At 46.2% G+C, this 25,811-nt stretch overlaps 1 protein-coding gene across 5 annotated transcripts in view; it reads left to right on the forward strand.

Moving 5' to 3' along the window:
• The first annotated feature begins 15,135 nt into the window (after positions 1-15,135).
• ABTB2 (ankyrin repeat and BTB domain containing 2) overlaps positions 15,136-25,811 on the forward strand; it is a 202,564-nt gene continuing 191,888 nt past the window's right edge. For all 5 annotated transcript variants that reach the window (XR_014837087.1, XR_014837090.1, XR_014837088.1 and 2 more), the window contains exon 1: positions 15,136-16,465. Coding sequence is in view for 1 of the 5 variants with exons in the window: in XM_003122881.6 (XP_003122929.2) it covers positions 15,583-16,465 (883 nt within the window). In the remaining 4 variants the exon portion in view is untranslated. The remainder of the gene's footprint in view (positions 16,466-25,811) is intronic.

The following is a 25,811-nucleotide window of genomic DNA, read 5'->3' on the forward strand; positions in this document are numbered from 1 at the left end:
ATTCTGTATGACACCATAATGGTGGATACATGTCGTTACACATCTGTCCAAACCATAGAAGCTACGATATCACAGTGAACCGTAATGGAAACCATGGACTCTGGGGGATAATGATGTGTCAAGTTCATCAGTTCCAACAAATGGACCACTGTGGTGAAGGACGTTGTTAATGGGGGAGGCTATATGTACATAGGAGACAGAGTCGATGGGAAATCTCTGTACCTTCCTTTCAGTTTTACTAAAACAGCTCTAAAAAAGAAAAAAAAAAAAAAAGATGACAGCCTTCCTAATCAGTATCCTTACACCAAATGTTCCTGAAGAATATCAGAGAACAGGTTGTAACAGGACTTCCCTGTGGCCTAGCAGATAAGGATCCAGCATTGTCACTGCTGTGGCATGGGTTTGACCTTGGGAACTTCTGCATGACACAGGTGCAGCAAGAAAGAAAGGAAGAAATAAAGAAAGAAAAAGAGAAAGAGAGGGAGGGAAAGGAAGGAAGAAAGAGAGGGAGGGAGAGGGGGAAAGAAAGAAAGGAAGAAAGAGAGAAAGAGGGAGTTCCTGTCGTGGCTCAGTGGAAATGAATCTGACTAGTGTCTGTGGGGACACAGGTTCACATCCCTGGCCTTGCTCAGTGGGTTAAGGATCCGGCATTGCCGTGAGCTGTGGTGTAGGTTGCAGATGTGGCTCTGATCTGGCTCTGGCATTGCTATGGCTATGGCGTAGGCCAGTGGCTAGAGCTCTGATTCAACCCCTAGTCTGGGAACCTCCACTTGCCTCAGGTGCAGCCCTAAAAAAAAAAAAAAAAAAAAAAAAAAGAAGGGAGAGAGAAAGAAAGAAAACAGATTGTGACAAACTCACATATGAGAGGCTGAGTCAAATGGCATTTACTCTTGTCATTAAAATACCAGAACGGACACTAAGACTGTCGCAATCTGAGTCATCACCTTATAAATTGTCATTAAACAGTAAACAAGAATAAAGAATATTGATTCTGTTTCATCTGCCCCCATGTGGACAGCTTCCTTGTGAGGTTGTAATGAAGTCGTAAGGCAATGGGAAGAGCTACTTCATTCAGTTATGTTTCAATTGTTGACTAAGTGCTTGGGGTTACTTCTCCTAGTCGCTGGCCTAAAGGACATATCTTTTTGCAATCCTGATTCCTTTCTAGCTAATCTATCTGATTTTTAATCTCCTTTGCTTAAGAGAGAAAAAGTGTTTTAAATGTCCTAAATCATAGTTTTTTGTGAGTATATACAAATCCTTTGCCAAGGATTTACAAGCAAAATGTGTGTAGCCCTACAAGGAGCTAGAACTTTCTGGTTTTGAGCAATGTGTGTTGCATAATTCAGTGTAATTCAGCTGAGTTTAATGCAACAGCTATTGACTGAATGCCTATTGTAGATTTAAACTGTGCTCAGAATGGGGAAAAGGTGTGGAGCAAGAAATATAAATCCGTTCTTATCTTCAAGGAAGAGTCGATGTAGTTAGAAAGAAAAGACATATGCCTGTGACACAATTCGGTCATGTTGCTGGGCATATGGGATAAATGTCATTCATTCATTCACTTGAATGCTTTCTTTGGTCTTGTGCTAAGTAGGAAGTGGGGATTGACTGTTAAAGGAAGGCACAGCACCTGCCTTCGAGGTGCTGATGGTAAAATGGAAAAATCTGACAAGCAAACAAGAGTTACACAGCTGCAATGAGGGATGCTTACAGCAGAATCGGGATCAAAGGGTAGGTGGCGGTCTGGAGGGTTATGGAAACTTCATGGAGGAGATGGCTCCAGGAAGCCCCAACAAAAAGAACTTGGCGATCTCGGGAGAAATGGCTAAGCCAGGTCTGCAGGAGGGAAAGAACGAGGCGAGCCTGGGGGTAAGGGCATAAAGTTTGTTCATTAGGTGCCTCTAACAAAGGACACTGCTTTAAGAACAGTCATGTATGGAATTCCCTATGTGGCGCAGTGGAAATGAATCCAACCAAGAACCATGAGGTTTTGGGTTTGATCCCTGGCCTTGCTCAGTGGGTTAAGGATCCTGTGTTGCTGTGAGCTGTGGTGTAGGTCGAAGACATGGCTCGGATCTGGCGTTACTGTGGCTGTGCCGTAGGTCAGCAACTGTAGCTCCAATTCCACCCCTAGCCTGGGAACTTCCATATGCTGCAGGTGTGGCCCTAAAAAGCAAAAACACACCAAAAAACCAAAAAAAACCAAACCAAACAAACAAAAAGCAGAGTTGATATCTAATAGAAACTTTAAAAACATTTTTTTTTGCTTGGGGAGGGTGATGATTTAAAAATGAAAACTCATGCACAAGAAAAGTAATTATTAGAGAGTTACTGCCTTCAATAGTCTATAGATAACCCCGAGATAAAAGTTTGGGTGCACTGGCTTCAATTCACAAATTAAGAAAGACTCAGAGTTCCCGAGCCAGGGGTCGAGCCACAGCCACTGTAGAAGCAATGCTGAGGCGTTATGTTGTGAGCCACACGGGAAGTCCTTGATAAGAAAAAAAAAAAAAAAAAAGAAAAAAAAAAAAGACATAGTAATATTCATACTGATAACATGGTGATTTTCACAACAGAGGGGAAACTAATACCTAGTGAAGTGTAGCCTCTACCTCATAACCTAAGTAGAGCCTACATTTGCAGGTGTCTTCTTGGTATCAGGGGCTGTATTGTGTGACTCTGGGGGAATATTTCTTAATGTGAAACTAGCAGGACTCTCAAGAATTGTCCTGTTAGGACTGGCCCAAACCACTGAGTCAGACAGCCCAGCAAAGCCTTAGATTGGCGTCATTCAGTGTCCTGATGTCTGAGAGATGGGGAAGTGACAATGTAAACCAGACTGCCCATAAATTGATAATTATTAAAGCTGAGTATTGGGTAGGTGGGGGTTCATTTTAAAATTCTGTTTTTATGGAGTTCCCATCATGGCTCAATGGTTAACGAATCCGACTAGGAACCATGAGGTTGCAGGTTCAATCCCTGGCCTCGCTCAGTGGGTTTAATCTCTGGCGTTGCCATAAGCTGTGGTATAGGTCGCAGATGCGGCTTGGATCTAGTGTTGCTATGGCTGTGGTGTAGGCTGGCAGCTACAGCTCTGATTAGACGCCTAGCCTGGGAATCTCCATATGACACAGGTGCAGCTCTAGAAAAGACAAAATAACAAAATAAAATAAAATTCTATTTTTATATATTTTTGGAATTTTCAATGATAAAAAATTTTTAAGTGTTTAAATAAGATCATTCAAGTAGAAGTCAACAAAACTTGGTTATTAATCTTCTTTTTTTTTTTGTCTTTTCAGGGCCAAACCCACAGCATATGGAGGTTCCCAGGCTAGGGGTCCAATTGGAGCGGTAGCCGCTGGCCTACACCACAGCAATGCTGGATCCTTAACCCACTGAGCGAGGCCAGGGATCGAACCTGAGTCCTCATGGATGCTAGTCAGGCATGTTAACCCCTGAGCCACGATGGGAACTCCTGGTTATTAATCTTGGTCATTCACTCGTGTCTGACCCTGGTTTGCCAACCAAATTGAGGCAAGAGAACTTTATGAGCTCTGGTGTTCGTCTGTAATTTAGGGGTCACCCATAACGCCCACTAACCTCCTGAGTTCCAAGTTGATTCCTTACTTGGATTTGGAGTGCTTTTAAAGAGGATTAAAATAGGGTTCAATTTTTAACCCTTTGGTATTAAGATATAGTCCCATCATATTCGTAGCCTTGTCTTCAAATGAATTCAGCAGTAAAAAGCCTAAGCAGACCACTGTCTGAACACTGAAAAATGATCTACTCCAGTCCCCCATCTGCGATTCAGCCAGCCCTGTGCTTGGAGGTGTCTGCAATCAATCCTAACACTGAGCATCCTTTCTTAAGGGCAAACAGAGACAGCTTCAAACTTTGGAAGGACTCCATCCATGGGAATAGCTGTTTGGTCGCAGATCTATCCAGTAGGGAGATTTAAAACTTAAAAAAAAAAAAAAATCAGTTCAGGATTAAAGAAATATACTTATTAGGGAGTTCCCTTTGTGGCTCAGTGGTTAACAAACCCGACTAGGATCCACGAGGATGCGGGTTCAATCTTTGGCCTCCCTCAGTGGGTTGGGGATCTGTCATTGCCATGAACTACGGTGTAGGTGGCAGTTGCAGCTCTGATCCTGCGTTGCTGTGGCTGTGATGTAGGCCAGCAGCTACAGCTTCGATTTGACCCCTGGCCTGGGAATCTCCTTATGCTTTGGGCACAGCCCTAAAAAGCAAAAAAAAAAAAAAAACCAAAAAAAACCCAAAAACTTTTAAGTGCAAGTCTTTTAGCAAAAATCAATGAGCGCCACCTGCTGGGAACGTGAACTTGTGAGCATGCATATTAAAGAGCAAGTTTCCCAGGCCCAGTGCAATTGAATCATCTGAGCTCCACTGGTTAAAAATGAAGGATCGGGGAGTCCCCATTGTGACTATGTGATAACAAACCCAACTAGTATCCATGAGGACGTGGGTTCTATCCCTGGCCCTGCTCTGTGGATTAAGGATCCAGCCTTGCTGTGGCTGTGGCGTAGGGCTGCTGCTGTAGCTACAATTCGACCCCTAGCCTGGGAACTTCCATATGCCACAGGTGCAGCCCCAAAAAGAAAAAGAAAAAGAAAAAAAGAAGGTTCATAGGCTCTAGGCCTATGAGAATCCCTGTAGGTAGGGCTCAAAATCTATATTTTAAACAAGCCTTCATGGACCAAGAGATAAACACCTTAGTTCCCAAACTTGCCTGATAAGAATCATCTGGGAATACTTGTTTAAAATACCTTTACATGGACCACACTCCAGGTTTATGGAATCAGGGCAGCCCAGAAATGTCCTGATGAGAATCATTTGGGGTTGGGGGTGACAGGGATGAGTGACAGAGGTGAGTGAGAATAAGAGGTACAATCATCCAATTACAGAATAATAACACACATGTACAGCATGTGGAATATAGTTAATAATATTATAACTTTGTGTGCTGACAGTAACTAGATGTCTCATGGTGACCACTTTGTAAGGTAGGGAAATACTGAATCGTGAAGCCTCATGCACCCAGAACATACTGTTGCTGTAGGTCAGTTACACATTAGTTCAAATACATATACACACACACATACATGGGGGGGAATCATCTGGGAATGGTCGTTTAAAATATTTTTACCTTGGGAATTCCCGTCGTGGCTCAGTGGCTCAGCGGAAACAAATCTGACTGGCATCCATGAGGATGCAGGTTTGATCCCTGGCCTCACTCCAGTGGGTTAAGGATCTGGCGTTGCCCTGAGCTGAGGTGTAGGTCGCAGACGCGGCTTAGACCTGGCATGGCTGTGGCTGTGGCGTAGACCGGTAGCTACAGCTCAGATTGGACCCCTAGTCTGGGAACCTCCATATGCTGTGGGTGGGACCCTAAAAAAGACATACAAAAAACCACCAAAAATAAAAGAAAATATTTTTCCCTGATCACCCTCCAGCCTGACTGAATCAGGACCTCCAGGAAAGGGAAATTTGTAATATGAATGCCAGATGAATCTCTTTTTTTTTTTGCTATTTCTTGGGCTGCTCCCGTGGCATATGGAGGTTCCCAGACCAGGGGTCTAATTGGAGTTGTAGCCACCGGCCTACACCAGAGCCACAGCAACGCGGGATCCAAGCTGTGTCTGCAAGACAAGAAAAAATAAATACATAAAAGCAGTCTTAAATAAAATTTTGCATCATGAATATACCTAGAAGGAGAACCAGAATGCAAATTTTGCCAAACTTAACCACTGAATCCTTTTTCACCACTGAGACTATTCTGCAGAACATGCTTTGGGGAACTGTACTTTTTCCCCCTTAGTTATCTGGGCATCTCTTCATTTCAAATGATCTGTATGTCTCTTTATTACTTTTTCTTTTTTAATTTGTTTTTTAGGACTGCACCTGCAGCATATGGAAGTCTCAGCCTAGGGGTCCAATCGGAGCTGCAGCTGCCTGCCTACACCACAGCCACAGCAACAAAGGATCCGAACCACCTCTGTGACCCACACCACAGTTTGAAAGCCAACACTGGATCCTTAACCTACTAAGAGAGGCCAGGGATCAAACCCACAACTTCATTGTTACTAGTTGGATTTGTTTCCACTGCGCCACAGCAGGAACTCCCCTATTATTTTTTGTTTACAAGTAGAACTTTTTTTTTAGGGTTGCACCTGTGGCATATGGAGGTTCCCAGACTAAGGGTCTAATCAGAGTTGTAGCTGCCAGCCTACGCCACAGCCACAGCAACACCAAATCCGAGCCCCATCTGCGACCTATACCACAACTCATGGCAACTCTGGATCCTTGACTCACTGAGCGAGGCCAGGGATTGAACCTGCAACCTCATGGTTCCTAGTTGGATTCGTTTCCGACGCACCACGACGGGAACTCCCTACAAGTAAAACTTTTTATTTGAAATATTGTGGCGCTCTCATGTACAGGAACACAATTTTTAAAATAGAAGTGTAGTTGATTTAAAATGTGTTCCTTTCAGGTGTACAGCAAAGTAATTGTTATATATATATATATTCTTTTTCAGATTCCTTTCCCTTATAGGTTATTACAAAATATTGAGTAGAGTTCCCTGTGCTTTACAGTAGGTTCTTCCTTGTTGATGATCTATTTTTATATAGTCATGTGTCTATTTTAACCCAAATTCCTCATTTATCATCTTCCCCACCTTTTCTCTTTGGTAACTATAAGTTTGTTTTCTATATCCGTGTGTTGATTTCTGTTTATTTGTATGTATCTTTAGCTTTGAGGTCCAGAAAACAGCACCTGTGTCAGGAATGGGCTACCCAGGGTTGCATGGGCAGAAGGATTACCTCAATTTCCACACCATTGGCACTTTCTTTTGCCTTATTTTTTTTTTTTTTTCCTTTTTAGGGCTGCATCTGCAGCATATGGATGTTTCCAGTCTAGGAGTCAAATTGGAGTTATAGCCACTGGCCTACGCCACAGCCACACCAGATCCGAGCCACGTCTGCAACCTATACCACAACTCAAGGCAATACAGGATCCTTAATCCACTGAGCAAGGCCAGGGATCAAACCTGGAAGCTCATGGTTCCTAGTCGGTATTGTTAACCACTGAGCCATGAAAGAAACTCCTCGACACTTTTTTTTCTTTTGACATGAGGAAGTTCCCAGGACAGGGATCAAACCTGCACTACAACTGTGACCTGAGCCGCTGCAGTGACAACACAGGATCCTTAACCAGCCTCACCCCAAAGGAACTCCTGCCATGTTTTTTGTTTTGTTTTGTTTTTTAATGGCAGGGACCTTGTCTAACTCACCTGCACAGTATGTAGCACAGTTCCAGACTCAATAGGCATTTGATAAATGTTGTGGAAAGAATGTACCAAACACAATCCACAAACTGAATCAAAACTTGATCATTCTCCAAAGTCAAGGTCATAATCTACCTTTCCCATAAGATGGTTCTGTCTGTACTTTTGTAGTTGGGATTATTAACCCCTTCATTTTCAAGATAAATTCTATGGTATTTCATCTCCTAACTTTCAGACCATTTTTGATTTTGTAAGAAATTGGATAATAAATGAGACCTTGCTCAAGGTAAAGTTCCTGCATTTCAAGTTCCTCCCTTATATAGTTTTGCAGAGGCAATCCCAGATCTGTTCTTTAATTGCTCACTCCACTGGGAATTCTCCCAATATTTGCTATGGTTTCATCATGTTCTTTTTACCTTGTCCAGCTACATGAGAGTTGCTTTTCTACAAAGATTGTTTTTGGACCATGCCTGAGCTGAGAAAATGGGAACACTTTCTCTTTTGCCAATATAATTTGTATGCCTAAGATTAAACATATTACTACCAGATTGCCTTAATTAAACACACATACAATATATAGAAGAAGCCATGTCCATTCTTCATCCAAAATTTTGTAGTTCCTTCCACTTGCCAACTTCCCCAAAGATGAACTGAAATCAACCAGTTGGTTTGTTTTTAGGATAGTTCATTGTCTCTTGTCTGCTATTTCTTTCTTCCTCTTTTTCTTTCTCTGCTATCACACAAAAAACATGGAAACACGGTAGGTTTACTTTGTACCTCCAGGCCTCAAATGGATTATGAAAGGCTTTGGGGAATATGTGAAAGGCAGGAGATCCACAAACTTAATTGTCTTTCATAACTTTCTAGCCCCTTTGCCAGATGTTCCCATAAAGATTTTTCTTTCGTTCTTAATGGTGAAAAGTACAAAACACATTCCAGTAAGTGTCTCTAAAAGATAAGAACATTTCATAAACACAACCACACTAAAAAACTAACAAGGATTTCCTAATAGCAAATATCCAGTGTTCCCAATTTTTAATGATTTTGTAAGGCCAAATGTTTATTGATTTAAAAAAACCACAAGTTACAAATAAAATCCACACATTGTTTTTTAAAATGATTTTTATTTTTTTCCACTATGGCTTGTTTACAGTGTTCTGTCAATTTTCAGCAAAGGTGACCCAGTCACACATGTATGTATACATTCTTTTTTTCTTCACATTATCATGCTCCATCATAAGTAACTAGATACAGTTCCCAGTGCTATCCAGCAGGATCTTATTGCTTATCCATTCCAAAGGCAATTGTTTGCATCTATTAACCCCAGATTCCCAGTCCATCCCACTCCCTCCCCCTCCCTCCCCCTCCCTCTTGGCAACTACAAGTCTGTTCTCCATGTCCTTGAGTTTCTTTTCTGTGGAAAGGTTCATTTGTGCCATATATTAGTTTCCAGATATAAATGATATCACATGGTATTTGTCTTTTTCTGACTTGACTTCACTCAGTATGAGAGTCTCTAGTTCCATGCGTGTTACTGCAAATGACATTCTTCTGTTCTTTTTTATGGCTGAGCAGTATTCCACTGTGTATATATATATACCACATCTTTTTTTTTTTTTTTTTTTTTTTTTTAGTCTTTTTGCCATTTCTTTGGGCCGCTTCTACGGCACATGGAGGTTCCCAGGCTAGGGGTCCAATTGGAGCCGTAGCCACCGGCCTACACCAGAGCCACAGCAACGCGGGATCCGAGCCGTGTCTGCGACCCACACCACAGCTCCTGGCAATGCCGGATCCTTAACCCACTGAACAAGGGCAGGGACCGAACCCGCAACCTCATGGTTCCCAGTCAGATTCTTTAACCACTGTGCCACGATGGGAACTACCACCACATCTTCTTAATCCATTCATCAATCAATGGACATTTAGGTTGTTTCCATGTCTTGGCTATTGTGAATAGTGCTGCCATGAACATACGGGTGCATATATCTTTTTCAAAGGAAGTTTTGTTTGGATATATGCCCAAGGGACTGCTGGGTCATAGGGTAGTTCTATATATGGTTCTCTAAGGTACTTCCATACTGTTTTCCATCCTTGTTGTACCAATTTACATTCCCACCAACAGTGCAGGAGGGTTCCCTTTTCTCCACAACCTCTGAGCATTTGTTATTTGTGGACTTATTAATGATGGCCATTTTGACTTGTATGAGGTGGTACCTCATAGTAGTTTTGGTTTGCATTTCTCTAATAATCAGTGATGTTGAGCATTTTTTCATGTGTTTGTTGGCCATTTGTATATCTTCCTTGGAGAAATGTCTATTCAGGACTTTTGCCCATTTTTCAATTGGGTTGTTGGTTTTTTGCTGTTGAGTTGTATAAGTTGTTTGTATATTTTAGAGATTAGGCCCTTGTCAGTTGTGTCGTTTGAAGCTATTTTCTCCCCATTCTGTAAGTTGTCTTTTTTTTTTTTTATGGTTTCTTTTGCTGTGCAAATCTTGTCAGTTTGATTAGGTCCCATTGGTTTATTTTTGCTTTTATTTCTGTTAATTTGGGAGACTGACCTAAGAAAACATTTATACAGTTGATATCAGAAAATGTTTTGCTTATGTTCTCTTCTAGGAGTGTCTTATATTTAAGTCTTTCAGCCATTTTGAGTTTATTTTGGTGCATGGTGTGAGGGTGTGTTCTAGTTTCATTGATTTGCATGCAGCTGTCCAGTTTTCCCAACCACTTACTAAAAAGACTGTCTTTTTCCCATTTTTATATTCTTCCCTCCTTTGTCAAAGATTAATTGACCATAGGTGTCTGGGTTTATTTCTGGGTTCTCTGTTCTGTTCCATTGATTGATATGTCTATTTTGGTACCAGGACCACACTGTCTTGATTACTGTGGCTTTGTAATATTGCCTGAAGTATGGGATTTATGCCTCCAGCTTGGTTTTTGTTCCTCATGATTGCTTTGGCAATTCTGGGTCTTTTGTGGTTCCATATAAATTTTTGGATTGTTTGTTCTAGTTCTTTTTTTTTATTACTCAAATGAATTTATCACATCTGTAGTTGTATAATGATCATAACAACAATCCATTTTCACAGGATTTCCATCCCATAACCCAAGCACATCTCCCCACCCCCCAAACTGACTCCTCCAGAGACCATAAGTTTTTCAATGTCTGTGAGTCAGCATCTATTCTGCAAAGAAGTTCAGTCTGTCCTTTTTTCAGATTCCGCATGTCAGCGGAAGCATTTGAAGTTGGTGTCTCATTGTATGGCTGACTTCACTTAGCATGATAATTTCTAGGTCCATCCATGTTGCTAAAAATGCTGGTATTTTGTTCCTTTTAATGGCTGAGTAATATTCCATTGTGTGTATGTGCCACATCTTCTTGATCCACTCCTCTGTTGATGGACGTTTAGGTTGTTTCCATGTCTTGGCTATTGAAAATAGTGCTGCAGTGAACGTCAGAGTACACGTGTCTTTGCAAGTCATAGTTTTCTCTGGATAGATCCCAGGAGTGAGATTGCTAGATCAAATGGTAGTTCTATGTTTAGTTTTCTGAGGAATCTCCATACTGTTTTCCACAGTGGTTGCACCAATTTACAATCCCACCAACAGTGTAATAGGGTTCCTTTTTCTCCATACCCTGTCTAGCACTTGTTGTTTGTAGACTTTTGGATGATGGCCATTCTGGCTGGTGTAAGGTGGTACCTCATCATGGTTTTGATTTGCATTTCTCTAATAATGAGTGATGTTGAACATCTTTTCATGTGTTTTTTGGCCATCTGTATGTCTTCTTTGGAGAATTGTCTTTTTAGATCTTCTGGTCATTTTTTGATGGGGTTGTTTGTTTTTTTGGTATGGAGCTGCAGAAGGTGTTTATAAATTTTGGAGATGAATCCCTTGTCAGCTGATTCACTTGCAAAGATTTTCTCCCACTCTGTGGGTTGTCTTTTTGTTTTGTTGAGGGTTTCCTTTGCTGTGCAGAAACTTTTAAGTTTGATTAGGTCCCATTTGTTTATTTTTCTTTTTATTGTCAATATTCTGATAGGTGGATCTGAGAAGATGTTGCTGTCGTTTATGTCAGAGTGTTTGGCCTATGTTTTCCTCTAAGAGTTTTATAGTGTCTGGTCTTATATCTAGGTCCGTAATCCATTTGGAGTTTCTTTTTGTGTATGGTGTTAGGGAGTGTTCTCATTTCATTCTTCTTCATGTGGCTGTCCAGTTTTCCCAGCACCACTTATTGAACAAGCTGTCCTTTCTCCATTGTATATCGTCGCCTCCTTTGTCATAGATTAGTTGGCTGCAGGTGTATGGGTTTAATTCTGGGCTTTCTATCCTGTTCCACTGATCTATATTTCTGTCTTTGTGCCAGTACCATATGGTTTTGATGATTGTTGCTTTGTAGTATAGGCTGAAGTCTGGGAGCCTGATTCCTCCAGCTCCATTTTTCTTTTTCAGGCTGTCTTTGGCTATTCTGGGTCTTTTGTGCTTCCAAACAAACTTTAAAATATTTTATTTGAGTGCTGTGAAAACTGTCCTTGCTAATTTGATAGGGATTGCATTGAATCTGTATATTGCCTTCGGTCGTATAGTCATTTTGATAATATTAACTCTTCCAATCCACGAGCATGGGATATCTTTCCATCTATTTGTGTCATCTTTGATTTCTTTCATCAGTGTTTCAGTCTTCAGATTACAGGTATTTTGTCTCTTTAGGTAGGTTTACTCCTAGGTATTTTATTCTTTTCGATGCAATGGTAAACAGATTTGCTTCCCTAATTTCTCTTTCTGCTCTTTCATTGTTAGTGTATAGAAATGCCATCAACTTCTGTGTATTAATTTTGTATCCTGTGACTTTGCCAAATTCGTGGATGAGCTCTAACAGTTTTCTGGTAGAGTCTTTAGGATTCTCTAGGTATAGTATCATGTCATCTGCAAATACTGATAGTTTTACTTTGGGTGCAATTTTAAAAGGTATTATATTTTTGTATTCCTTTTCCAACATTTCATTGTTAATATACAGAAATGTGACAGATTTCTGAACGTTAATCTTATATCCTGCTACTTTTCTGAATTTGTTGATCATTTCGAGTAGTTTTTGGGTTGAGTCCTCAGGGTTTTCTATATATGGTATCGTGTCATCTGCATACAGTGACGGTTTTACCTCTTCTCTTCCTATTTGGATGCCATTTATTTCTTTTGTTTGTCTGATTGCTGTGGCTAGGACTTCCAATACTTACTCTGTTGAATAAAAATGGTGAGAGTGGACATCCTTGTCTTCTTCCAGATTTTAGTGGGAAGGCTTTCAGCTTTTCTCCATTGAGTGTTATTTTTGCTGTGGGTTTGTCATAATGGCTTTTATTATGTTAAGGTATGTTCCCTCTATATCCACTTTGGTAAGAGTTTTTACCATGAATGGATGTTGGACTTTGTCAAATGTTTTTTCTGTTCCACACATTGTGATTGGCTGTCTTCTTTATTTTTATTTATTTATTTATTTGTCTTTTTAGGGCCACACCCAAGGCAAATGGAGGTTTCCAGGCTAGGGGTCCAATTGGAGCTAGAGCTGCCAGCCTACACCACAGTTACAGCAACGCCAGATCTAAGCTCCATCTGCGACCTCCACCACAGTTCACAGCATCGCTGGATCCTTAGCCCACCTTGCGAGGCCAGGGATCAAACCTGCATTCTCATGGATGCTAATCAGATTTGTTTCCTCTGAACCACGAAGAGAACTACCTGGCATGTCTTCTAAGTCTCTTTCAGTGTATAGGTTTCCTCTCCATCTATTTCTTTCTGTGCAATTTACTAAGGAAACTCCAGTTGTTTGTCCAGTAGCATTTCCCATGACTGAATTTTTCTGAACAAATCCTTGTGGTGCAATTTAACATCCACAGGATTCTGAAATTTGGTTACAGGCATGGTTGATTATTTTTACACTTCTGGTCATCAAGTAACTTAACCCCACCTGCTCTTTCCCCCAAGAAATATTTCAGATAGTTTCCCAGATAACCTTTCCATTCACTGAGTTCTCCGCCCTAAATTTCCAGTTAAGTCATTTGCATAACTTTTTAAGGGAATGCACAACAAAGTGAAAAATGGTAGGGAAAAACCCAAACAAAAAAACCTGTGTATTTTATTTCCTCTAAATATCCGTTAGAGGGCGATATTTGCCTTAATGCTGTTGTATTTCCCCTAGTTCATTTTAAATTGCATCAAATGAGTTTTCGCATTTTTGACAAGTTGAACCTCCTTACCTACTTCGACTTGTCGCTCCTGCTTAAGATGTAGTTTTGTGTCTTCTCTTGATTTAGACTCTGCGGACTTGGGTGGTTCATTAGTACGCCCACCCTTGACGCCGTCCCCAGTTTTAACCACGAGGCGGCGATATTGCATAAATAAAGACCCGCAGGAAAAAACAATCAGGCAAAACTGCCCAAGAAAAAGGAGTTTCACAGAAAAAGGCAGTTAATTTAAGAAGAGACAAACCAGACATTTCTAGTTCGTATCAACTCAAGGCCCAAGGTCAGGGCCATGTAAGATACAGCACAAAGGAGCTATTCTATTCCAGAGTGCGGGAGGAGGCTGACTTGGGGGAAACTCGCGCAGTCTCCTTGATTTTGCGGTTTCACACTGGAGGGGGCACAGCACATGCACGTTCGTGCACGTGTGTGAATAGTTACAGGACAACTGCGGGACGGAGTGGGGCGGGCGTGGATCTGCTAGAACCAATAAAGCTCTGATTAGGACGCATCTGAGACAGGTTTACAATGGTGTTTCTTGGATGTCAGCTCTCATTTTATTCAGAGGAAGGAAGTCCTGGGGCTGGGGGCGGGGATGCATATATTTCTCCCTTGTCACATCATTAGGAAGAGCTAAATTCAGCCAGGTGTTCCAATCCCAGGCCAGCGCTAGGGACGTTTCTCACCTTCACATTCTTCCAGTAATAACCCTACACATAGACACTGTGGGACACTGGCATCTCGGTCAGAAAGGCACCTGATGGCAAGCAGCGTTGCACAGTTGTAACAGGGGAGTCAAGGACACTTTTGAGAATCTGATCTGGGCCTCTCCCCAGAGAAATACTCCGACTATTGCGTGTGTAATTTCAAGTGCCTGGGGAGGCAGGGGCGGAATCGCAGGCCTCCTGGAGCCCGTCGGTCTATCAGTTTCCAGGTTAAGAAGAAATTCTGTTCTGATTGGAGCCTAGATAGCAACGTCAAGAAAACCAGACGGATTTGGGAAGGGAGGCAAGTTAGGGGCGTTCCTCCTCTCTCCAAACACAACTGGAGTTTCGTCTCGGAGAAAAAGGGAGGGACTTGGCAGAAAGTCCTCGGAGAGGTGGAGCGCCAGGCTTGGACCCCCTCCCCCATGCCGAGGTCCCCTTCCCTATTCAACCTCCTTCTGCGACCCACGCCAGCATTGGCGTTCGGCAGCAGAAGGCTCGAAACGGAGATGCGAACACTCAAAGCCCGGACGGCGGGAAGAGGACAGCGCACAGTGGCTTTTCCTTTATATTTTTCTTTAAATCGTGGGCTCCCGAGCCTCACGTTTCAACCTCTCCTTTCCCAGTCTCTGCTCCCCACATCCCAGCTCCCAGTTCTCTCATTCTCCTTCTCTTCCCCCTCCTCCAACGTCCTCCCAGCCGCCTTTCTCGACCCTCGGCCTCCAGCCCCGCCTCCGCCGCCGCGGGGTTTCACCCGCGGCTGAGTGCAATCTGCATAGTGACCGCCCCTGTGGGAGATCATTGGTGCAACCCCTGCCCGTCACGGCCGATGATTGGTGGGCCCGCCGCTGGTTATTTGCATGTCGGCAGCAGCCGGGTACCCAGCTGTGCGGGCGGCCGGCTCAGCGCAGAAGTTTGCCGAGCGTTTTCAGGCCGGCTGGTCCGGGACTCGCGCAGCGCCGGGAGCCGCCTCCTTCTCCTGCCGCCGCCGCCCTGTTCTCTCGGGATTCCTTCTCTACGGAGGATAGACCCTCTGCCTGGGGGAAGTTGAAGTGGACTGGGGAGTGCTGAGGACGAGCAGCGGGGGACCGTTCCAGTGACAGCTTGGAATCGGGCCGCCAGACGCGGGGGGCTCCGGCAGCCGGGAATCTCGCCTACCTTCCCGCGGCCGCCGGAGCAGGCGGGCGGGCGATGCGGCGGCCAAGCCCCGCGGCGCCAAGAGGAAGGAGGGCGCCCGGGAGAGCTTAGAGCTTTTTCTGCCCACTTGGGGAAGGGCGCATGGAGTTGTGAGCGCCCCTCGCTCGGCGAGGCCGCCCCCGGCAGGCTCCCCATGGCCGGGACGTACAGTTCCACTTTGAAGACGCTGGAGGACTTGACCTTGGACTCCGGGTATGGGGCGGGGGACTCGTGCCGCTCTCTCAGTCTCTCGTCCTCCAAGTCCAACTCGCAGGCGCTCAACTCTTCGGCGCAGCAGCACCGCGGGGCGGCCTGGTGGTGCTATTCTGGCTCCATGAACAGCCGCCACAACAGTTGGGACACGGTGAACACGGTGCTGCCCGAGGACCCCGAGGTGGCAGACCTCTTCTCGCGCTGCCCGCGCCTCCCCGAGCTGGAGGAGTTCCCTTGGACCGAGGGAGACGTGGCCCGGGTGCTTCGCAAAGGTGCGGGCGCCCGGCGACTGCCCCTATTCTCCGCCGAGGCGGTCAGGCGCTTGGCGGGGCTGCTCCGTCGGGCGCTCATCCGTGTGGCCCGCGAGGCGCAGCGCCTGAGCGTGCTGCACGCCAAGTGCACCCGTTTCGAGGTGCAGAGCGCCGTGCGCCTGGTTCACAGTTGGGCACTGGCCGAGAGCTGCGCCCTGGCCGCCGTCAAGGCACTGTCCCTGTACAGCATGAGCGCTGGCGATGGGCTGCGCCGGGGCAAGTCGGCACGCTGTGGCCTCACCTTCTCCGTGGGTCGCTTCTTCCGCTGGATGGTGGACACCCGCATCTCCGTGCGCATCCACGAGTACGCGGCCATCTCGCTCACCGCCTGCATGGAGAACTTGGTGGAGGAGATCCGGGCCAGGGTGCTGGCCAGCCAGAGCCCCGACGGCGGAGGTGCTGGAGGCGGAGAGGTGTCCGCTGAGGCCTTGGAGATGGTCATCAACAATGATGCCGAGCTCTGGGGCGTCCTGCAGCCCTATGAGCATCTCATCTGCGGCAAGAACGCCAATGGTAAGCACACGGGCTCCCGACCCTCGACCCTCGTACGGGTGGGAGAGGAATCCGCCCTGGGCTACCCAGGGGGTGAATGTCCTAAGGCGAAAGAAAAGAAATTCAGGACCTGAAAGAAGACGTTTGGTCTACCAGTGGAGAAGTTTATTAACAGGCTTTTGGCTGAGCGTGTTCTTTGGGCGACTGACTTTTGCGGGGCAAGGTCGTGGTTGATCTTTTGCAACCTGTTCTGCATGGTGGTGTCACTATTGGCGGCTGTTCACTAATTGAACCTCTTGAGCAGCCCTAAACCTCTCTTGGCGTGAAGCTTACTACTGCCTTGTCGCGCTCTGCCTTGCTTGATGGATCTGTAGTTGGACCTGACTTTCCAAGCTTTCACCAAGTGAGCAGTTGACTAAAACCCTGTTTTGTATTAATACACAACCTTATGTGCTTTCTGGAAAGAAATGATGACCCAGTTAGTAAACTACGTATGGGGAAGAGGGATGGGGGAAATGGGCAACACCATGGTGTCAAGTTCAGAAAAGAAACCATTGGGTAGTTGCATTTCTCTGAAAGATGACATGGCTTCATTGCAAAGGGTGGTAGGGAAGCATTTGACCTTCTCTCTGGAGAGGTTAGGGTGTGCTGTATCTTCAGTAGCAAACTGCCTACCAGACTCCACCTTCAGAAGTCAGCAAACCATCCATTATTTAGAACGGTACTTTGGCTAGACATTCTTGCAATCTGATGGGAAGACCATTTTGGGGCAGCTTTCAGTGGCAAGTAAGTAGGCAGTGGAAGAGGCCAGGTGGGTACTGGAAATGCATAAGGGAAATCCAGTTTAAATGTGGTTTAGCATAATCATAATAGCGAAAACTTAAAAGTAGCACTTAACAATGGGTCAATCACTGTTCTTAGCACTTTATATGTTAACTCAAGTAACCCTAGCCACCCTATTAGGTAGGTAGGTACCTAGAGTATTATTCTCATTATACAGATGGGGAAACCGAGGTACCCAGCAGTTAAGTGATTTGCTCAAAATTACGTAGCCATTATGTGACAAGCTGGAATTTGAACCCAGGCCGGCTCCAGAGTTCAAGCAAGGCACTAGAGGAAAAAACACGGCTTTGTTTTCTTTGGTCCAGGTTCCACGGAGAGCATTGGACACCTTGGGCCTCATTTTGAAGACAGTCTGTATCCACCAGCATGGCTGATTTTGACTGTCATGGGTTTTGTTTTGTTTTTAATTTTGGCACTGTCAAAAGAAGATGCCTGGAATGGGAGGAAGAGCACTTGCCTTTTAATTTTCCTCCTCTTAGGGCAGAGTTGAGGTCAGTCCAGAATCTCAGCTGATGATGTCACAGCTGATGATGGTGTTTTGCCCTCCAGGTTTGTGGCATCAACACCAGGAGCCTGAGCTCCAGGAGAGGAAGTGGAGGTAGGGGGATTTCCATGGGATTCTCATAGCCCAGGGGAAGCGTTCTGAACTTTTGGGGGAGGGAAGGCCCAGACTGAACTCAAAGAAGGGGAAACTCCTAGGAGAAACCAACAAGGCCCTATAAGCCAAACTAGGATAAAGGTGTGTAACAAATAGCAAACAAAACAAATCCATCCCCTTCGTGCAGAACCAGTGCCCCTCAGGTGGAGGAACTTCTCAGTTTTTCTAACTGCAAATTGAAGCTAGTAAGAGCAGCTGCCTCTCCAGGAGCCCCTGAAAGTACTGAAATTGCTAGAACACAGGTGTCTTCCACTAAAGAGCTTATCCCAAAGGGCCATTTCTTATCTAGGGTCATCACTCCTTGGAATTTTCTTTACAGGATGGGCTTTCGACCCCATGATTTGACCTCTTCCCTCCCCTCCCCTCCCCCACCCCAAACCATCCTTCTTAAGCCATAGTAGAGCAGACAGCAGGGTTATGCGACAGCATGTCTCTGGGATGTTCAGAGCAAGTGTGTCCTCTGTGCATTCCTCGGTCTCCAGGGAGCTCTCCTGCAAGACAGGTGACCACACTTGCTTCCACTGAGTAACCTGGATGCTCATTTTTTATGCATGAAAACTGGAGGGTGGCCCCAGGAGACAATTACCAGGCTGATTTCTCAAGTCTCTTTAGACAAAGTGAAATGAATGTTTCGTACAGGAGCAATGAATTACTTATGCCTGAGAGCTGACCTCAGAGGGAAGCATAAACTGCCTTGCTAAGAAAACGAGGGCTCCTAAACCTCTGTCATAGTAAAAGAAGCCAAGGCCGGCAAGGTTACCCTCGACACAGCTGAAGTCTAAGTGGGAAACGGCTGGCTCGAAGTCTTGTCCTGCTGACCTTCCCTTTAAATTCTGTATTTATTGTTGTTATTCCTGCTAATTATACAGCATGGGCGCATGCATCTGAGTCAGCTCTATAGGGCTCTTAAACTTTTAATGTCTTCCAACCAGGAATTTAAGGGCCCTAATCCATCTCTTCCCATCCATTACTCAGAGTGCTGGGCAGCGATGGTTGTGCCCGAGATAGATGATAAAAGTTCTATGGTGTTTATAAAACATGATCTCAGCTTCATAGAGCAGCCAGAGTTCTATATTGCTTGCTCATTAGGTATCGATGTCCCTGTTCCCAGGGCAATGTCATTAAGTGATGATATCTTCGTGGCTTCCTTATGGGAGGTAGAGAAACCACTTTAATAGCGTAGTATTTCTAAAGGCGGAGCCGGCGGAAAATAGAAACTTGTCTCATCCACTCCTTCCTCCCTCTCCCCCCCATCCCCATCTTCGTATGTCACTTTGATGCTGAGCATCACTTCCGGTTTCTTCTTGGCCATTTTTCTTGGTACACTTTCGTGAATGTGGATGGCATTAGAGAAACTCCCATTCTGAGACTCTAGGTTAAAATGCTAGGATTTGGGTGAGGATATGCTTACTCCACAGCAGTAGCCAGAATGTGCACGAAGGTAGCTCTGTCATAATGATGAGGGGCGAAAACTTTGGAAGCAGTGAGGATTTGAAGCTCCTCTCTGCTGTGTGTATGAGTGACCCGGAGCGTATTTCTTAACCATTCTAAGCCTCAATTTTGTTATCTGAAAAAGGGGGGTGATAATAACAGCACCTAACTCTAAAGGTTGGTATGAGGATTAGGTGATATCATAGCTTTAAAGATCTTAGCACATAGTAAATGCTTAATAAGTAGTTGCAGTTCATTCAACAAATATTTATTGAGCACTGACCCTGCCCACACCAGTGTTAAAAATGCTGTGGATTTGGAGTTCCCTTCGTGGCGCAGCAGAAACAAATCCGACTAGGAACCATGAGGTGGCGGGTTCGATCCCTGGCCTCCCTCAGTGGATTGAGGATCCGGTGTTGCCATGAGCTGGGGTGTAGGTCACAGGTGCAGCTCGGATCCCGTGTGGCTGTGGCTCTGGCACAGGCTGGTGGCTACAGCTCCGATTCGACCCCTCGCCTGGGAACCTCCATATGCCGTGGGTACGGGCCTAAAAAGACAAAAGACAAAACAAAAAACAAACCTGTGGATTAAGTGGGGGAAGGGGAGGGTCTATGAAGTTTGTAAACAGATGGAAGAGATAAGCAAAAATAAATAGGGGTTTACTTTTAGTAGCGTCATTAACAACAGCAAAACAAAGTGATGGGATAGTCTGACTGGGGCTGTTTTAAATGCCAGCGGAGGAAGGCCCCACGGAAATTTCATTAGTAATAGGTAATATAGCAATACCACTGCTGTCTGAGGACCTCTTGGGGTGGGGGAAAGGGACTAAGGACCTTTCTGAATTACTTAGTTATTTATCAGCTGAGGCAAGTCCCAACCCTCTCATTTACAGCCAAGAAATGAAAGGGCTGCCTCTACAGCAGGGACGAAAACTCTTCTCGTTGGAGGATTCATTTACCAGGGAGATTACAGGATGGATTTCCATCAACGTAATAACCACAGGAGCACGGGTTAATTGAGCTGCTAGTTTGCTGTTTAATCAAGTTTCCACACCTGGGTAGTCTGGGTTGGGAGTGGGGGGCAAGTTCCCTCCTCTTTGACTGTTTTATTGATGCCCGGAAAGCTGGTAAAACTGAAACAAAGCAAGCTTTGGAAGTGCACACTTAATATTTTCTTTCCCTCGAATGCCATAGAAACAAAATGTAACCCCGCCTTAAGTAGTTAGAACAAGGCGAGCTCGTTCTGCTTCCTCCAGAAGGCTTTACCTGCCTCCACCTCCCTCTGAAGAGCCACCGCTCCGTGAATTTCCACAGCCCCCAGGGCAGATTCTTGAATCATTTTCTGCCCGTGTCTGTCTGTCTGTCCCATGACACTGTTGACATGGGTGTGGCTGTCACGCCTGTGCCTTGCACTGCACTGGGTCTGGCACATAACAGAGGCTCCATGAATGGCAGTCAGGCACATGTTGATCCCACCACCACCTAAAATGTTCAATTCCAGGAACCTCATTAGAATCCTTTGACCCCTTCGAAGCCTCTTCTCTTGTTTCTACCATGGCCGAGAATTTCAAGTTCTTGATGAACAGAGGCAGCGTTTTGGGGGAACCCAAACCATACGGACGTCCTTCAACCTTTTGATACCCTAATTTCTAGCAGGCTTCCCAAGGTCACTTGTGATGAATCATGGAAACAGGGATTTCAGGTTGGGGCAGGATTCTCTCAATGTGCGGTACCCAGAGTGGGGGTTTCACAGCAGAAGTCTCATGGGCAACAGATCCACAGGAGGATTGAGTTGCCCTGAGAATAGCAATACCAATTGCTATGCCCCTAAGAATAGCAATACTAATCCCACCCCCCACCCCCGGCTGGAGCGCTGTCCTCGAGGGCAGTTTGTTGAGGACACAGAAGAGGTTGCATCTGTGTTGCACCCCACCTGCCCCCAGTCCGAGGTTGGCACCAAGGCAGCCAACTACTGAGACTTCCTGGGACGCACACAACACCTAAGGTTCTGAAACAAGCCAGGGACACGGGTTCGAATCCTCCTGTTGCACCGCCCTGTCAGCACCTGTCCTTCGCCAGGTGGGGCAGTGGCTGAGTGCTTCTGCATTTCCATTGCTGCAGCAATAGGCCTGACCTTTGTGCAGCTCCTTGAACTCCTTTCCTCTGGGATCTTACCAGGTGCCCCTGAAAATCCATGGGACGGGATGTCCTTTCACGGAAGGGTCTCCGTGTTCCATAGTATGATACTGGCCGGGCCAGGACCACGCCCTGTATTGCTCAAGTCCTAGGCCTGTGCCTTTTCTGCAAAAAAACCACAGAAACAGAGGTAATGATGAATGGGGCATATTCAACCCCATACCAGTGGGGGCGGGGATCAGACGCACATCAACAGCAGTGCCTGTTACAGATCTTGTTTGTTCACGGCCTGCTGTCCAGGCAGTTTACATCCCTCAGGCCAGGGAGCCTTCACAACCAAGTTGAAGACCAGGCATCAAAGCCCAGGTGTGGATCTTCCTCCAAACAAGGCTGAGTTAGGCTGTTTATTTTTTTAGGGCCACTCCTGCGGCATATGGAAGTTCCCAGGGTGGGGGTCCAATCGGAGCTGCAGCTGCCAGCCTACACCACAGCCACAGCAACTGGGGATCTAAGCCAAGTCTGCAACATACGCTGCAGCTTGTGGCAACACCAGATCCTTCACCTACCGAATGAGGCCAGGGATCAAACCTGCATCCCCATGGATACTCGTTGGCTTCTTAACCCACTGAGCCATAACGGGAACTCCTGGGTTAGTTTAAATACTGCTTGCTGGTGGTCCCAGAGTGTATCCTGCAGGTGCCATCGACTTTAAGGAGTCTTTTTGCTGCTCCTGAGGGGCGGGGGTTGTTCTGCCCAGGGAGGGTCTTACAAGTGTCAGCTCCGGGTGATCAATGAGCTCTGTTGAAGGGGAAAGCGGCCTCCACCGCGATGCTCTCCTGCCCAGGGAAGGAGGACCCCCGGCAGGAAAGAACCCGAAGGGAGCCCATATTTAGGCCACGGGCCTCAGGGCAGGCAACTCATTTGCTCTGGAGTGGGTGGGAAGCCTTCCTGAAGGAGCCTTTGATTTCCTCTGAGTCCACTCCTAGGGTGTTGGGCTGTTGGTGAGATCTCCGTGCCAGGAGCTCAGGGAGAGAAGGAATCTGCGGAGCAAGCACTGAGATGCTTCCGCTTTTAAGTGTGAGTTGGGCCCCAAATTGCCTGACCTCTCACCAGGGCCTTGCATAAGCTACTTCAAGTCTGCATTTTTTTTTTACTGTAAAGTGAGGGGCTGGTGCTTATAGATGGGGCACCTGCAGCCCGTGCGTACCCAGTGTTCCCAGGATGTCCGAGCTGCCTCCTGGTTGAGTGCAGAGAACATAGCACAGGGTAAGGCTGCCTGGGTGTAATTCCTGGTGCCCCCACTTTTGAGCTGTGCCATCCCAGGCAAGTTCATTGTTGGGCCTTAGCTTCTTCCGCTATCACAGGGTCTCTCAACCTTGACACTGCGGCACTTCGAACTGGAGAACTTTTGTCGCAGGGCTGTCTTGTGCTCTAGAGGATGCTTAAAGGCATCCCAGCTTCCATCCGCTGGGAAGATGCCAGTGGCATCCCTACGCCCACCAGTCACAGCAATCAAAAATGTCCCCAGACCTTGGCAGCTGTCCCTTGGAGGGCCAGATAGCCCTTGGTTGAGAAACACTGCTTTGCAATAGGACTGAAAAGAGGACCCACCTCATAGGATGGTTGTGAACATTTACTAAAAGTCTCTGTACGGCACATAACATAATTCTAATCACTGCCGTATTTTTTGCAAACTTGTGTTGGATGCACCGGTCATGTTTGCTTTTGCCAAAGTGGGTGTTTCGAGTGCAGAGGAAGAGGATCATAACCCACACCCCAGGGTGAAGCGTATTAGTCACAAGGCTTTTCTTTGGTGACTAATAGGTAGGAAGAAGTTACAAAATCTGGAAAAAGCACCTTTGCACCTTGCGCAGTGATGGCTTCACTGCCCTCCAGGAGAAGCAGGCTGGCAGTGGGCGCTGAGATCTGACCCCTCCCTCTGAACTCAAGGCCAACCCTACCAGGAGGACAGCGGTGGTGCAAACGCAAAGCTCCAGGCCCTGGGGAGTCATTTGCTGTGGATATTGGACCCTGCTTGTTGCAGCTGCCAAGTCCCGAGCCACAGGCCAGCAGGTGTTTTGTGTTTTGCCGGCCTGTCATGTAAACATACTTTGTGGTCGTCTTGCTTGTTTTAAAAAGGGCCTAAATGGTTTTGCAGCTTTGGCGGTAGACTTGGAGCTGCAGGCCCAGCGGGGAGGAGAAGCTTCAGACACACAGCCTGAGGAATGCCACGCAGGCCTGTTAATCCACTGCTTGCCAAGCGCCAGCTATGTCCAAGGCCACGGAGGCAGATCAGAGAAGGACAGGAGTTGATCTTGCCTGTCAAGGAGTTTCGCACCTAGTAGGGACAGCAAAGCACTTCCATGGATCCTTACGGGGAAGTTTAGGGTCCCGAAAGTGATGGTGCTGGAGCCTCGTCTTCCCCGTCAGCTGTTCAATGAGCTGTTCCCTTCCCCCCTGCCAGCCCCTCTCTCAAAGGGAGAGGCGAGCCCTGGCCAAACGATGGCTGGGAGGGGGGTCTGGGCTGAGCCAGGGGCCCTTGAGCAGGCGGAGCTGTGGCAGGAAAGGGGAGGAGGTGCAGAGAGCACCCAGGCTTCCTGGCAGAGGAAACAGCAGGAGCAAAGACCTGGACGCCCAAGTGTGTGAGTGCGCTGGAAAGTGGCAAGTGACCCTGTTTGGCTGGAAGTTTCAGACAACGAGGAGGAGCAGGGCAGATAACACACAGTCAAGGGGAAAACTTTCCCACATCTTTTATCCAGATGTTAAGACGCCTGCCAGAGTGCAGGAAGAGAGTTTTCCAAAACTCGTTTTTATAATTCAGAAATGGAGTGTGTCTGCTCCCCAGCGCATCTTAAACACAGCCCCAGACCTCCCATTACCCCCTCTTGTTGATTGAGAGCTTGACCTCAAAAATGCCCCCAGCCGCTGTCCTGGCAGTACACGTAATGAAAGAAGACTTTCTCCGCCAGCGCATTTGGGCTGAGAGGGCATGAAGAACGAGGCTGCCATCAGCCTCGCTTCTCCCACTCAGTCGGGCTTCTGACTTGGTGTTTCTTGCAGGGCCCCTGAAAGTAGCATCTCAGGCCAAAGCGATCCCAGGATAGAATGAACGTCCAGGCTGGCAGACCTGTTAAGTGAGGTGGTTGGACCAGCTCTTGCCAGGGGAGGATCCTCAAACATGGAGGCAGAGAGGGACAGAAAAGAGGATGAGGCAAGAGGGTCTCAGAACTTTGGTTATGAGTCTGGCTTGATAGGTTCAATTTCCAGTTTAGAGTTTACCGTTTGGGAAAAAATCACAGCTCAGTTCTCAGAGAGGTGTCGTCATCTCCTAATTCTTGCCAAAGGTGTTTCCAGAGCATTGATAATAGAGATTTCAGGAGTTCCTGTCATGACTCAGCGGTTAAAGAATCTAACTAGCATCCATGAGGATGCAGGTTTGATCCCTGGCTTTGCTCAGTGGGTTAGGGATCCAGTGTTGCTGTGAGCTGTGGTGTAGGTTGCAGACAAGACTTGGATCCTGCATTGCTGTGGCTGTGGTGTAGGCTGGCAGCTACAGCTCCGATTCAACCCCTAGCCTGGGAACTTCCATATGCAGTGGGTGCCACCCTAAAAAGCAAAAAAAAAAAAAAAAAAAAAAAGAGAGAGAGAGAGGTAATAAAGATTTCAGTCATGTTAAATGTTTGATACTGTGGAACCACCTTTTAGCTCGGTGCCATCTGGATCAAACTCCCTAGGGTCCAGCTGCACTCTGCTGACAGTAATAAAATGTGATAGGTTATCAATGGCTTAACCGATAATTCAGGTGTTAGACCTTTTCCTGACCCCAGTGTTATACAGAATTTTGTCACTTGAAGCAGAGAATGAATGTTTTGCAAAAATATGTATATAATCCTTTTGCTTTTCTAAGAGTGAACTGGGGGGTGAGAGACTGGGGGTGGGGTGGGGGTCAGGCCCATGATGGAAAAATGAAACAGGAAAGATGAACTTGGAAGCATTAGAGATGTAAGCTTAGGGGTGGGGCGAGATTAACGTGGACCCCCGGAAGGGTGCAACAGGTGTTTTAGTGCCTGAAAATCAGCCCTACAACTGAGGCCAAATTTGAACATTTTCAAATGTGTTTTCGTCTGTACCTTTTTAAGATATGAAAATCAAATATTTGCTGTGAGGAGAACTCTTCGTACACACAAGGCGAGCGTCACAGATCAAGCAAGGGTGTGAGCCCGATCGTCTGGGCCAGTTTAGTTCTGAGAGCAAGGGATTTGGATCCAGAAAATCCTGGGTTGGAGCTTGGCCTCTCCAT

This window comes from Sus scrofa, chromosome 2 (genome assembly GCF_054392235.1).
Source record: "Sus scrofa isolate SSC_HxYL_T2T_F1_AM1 chromosome 2, Sscrofa_HxYL_maternal_Yorkshire_Landrace_v2.0, whole genome shotgun sequence".
Taxonomy (NCBI): Eukaryota; Metazoa; Chordata; class Mammalia; order Artiodactyla; family Suidae; genus Sus; species Sus scrofa.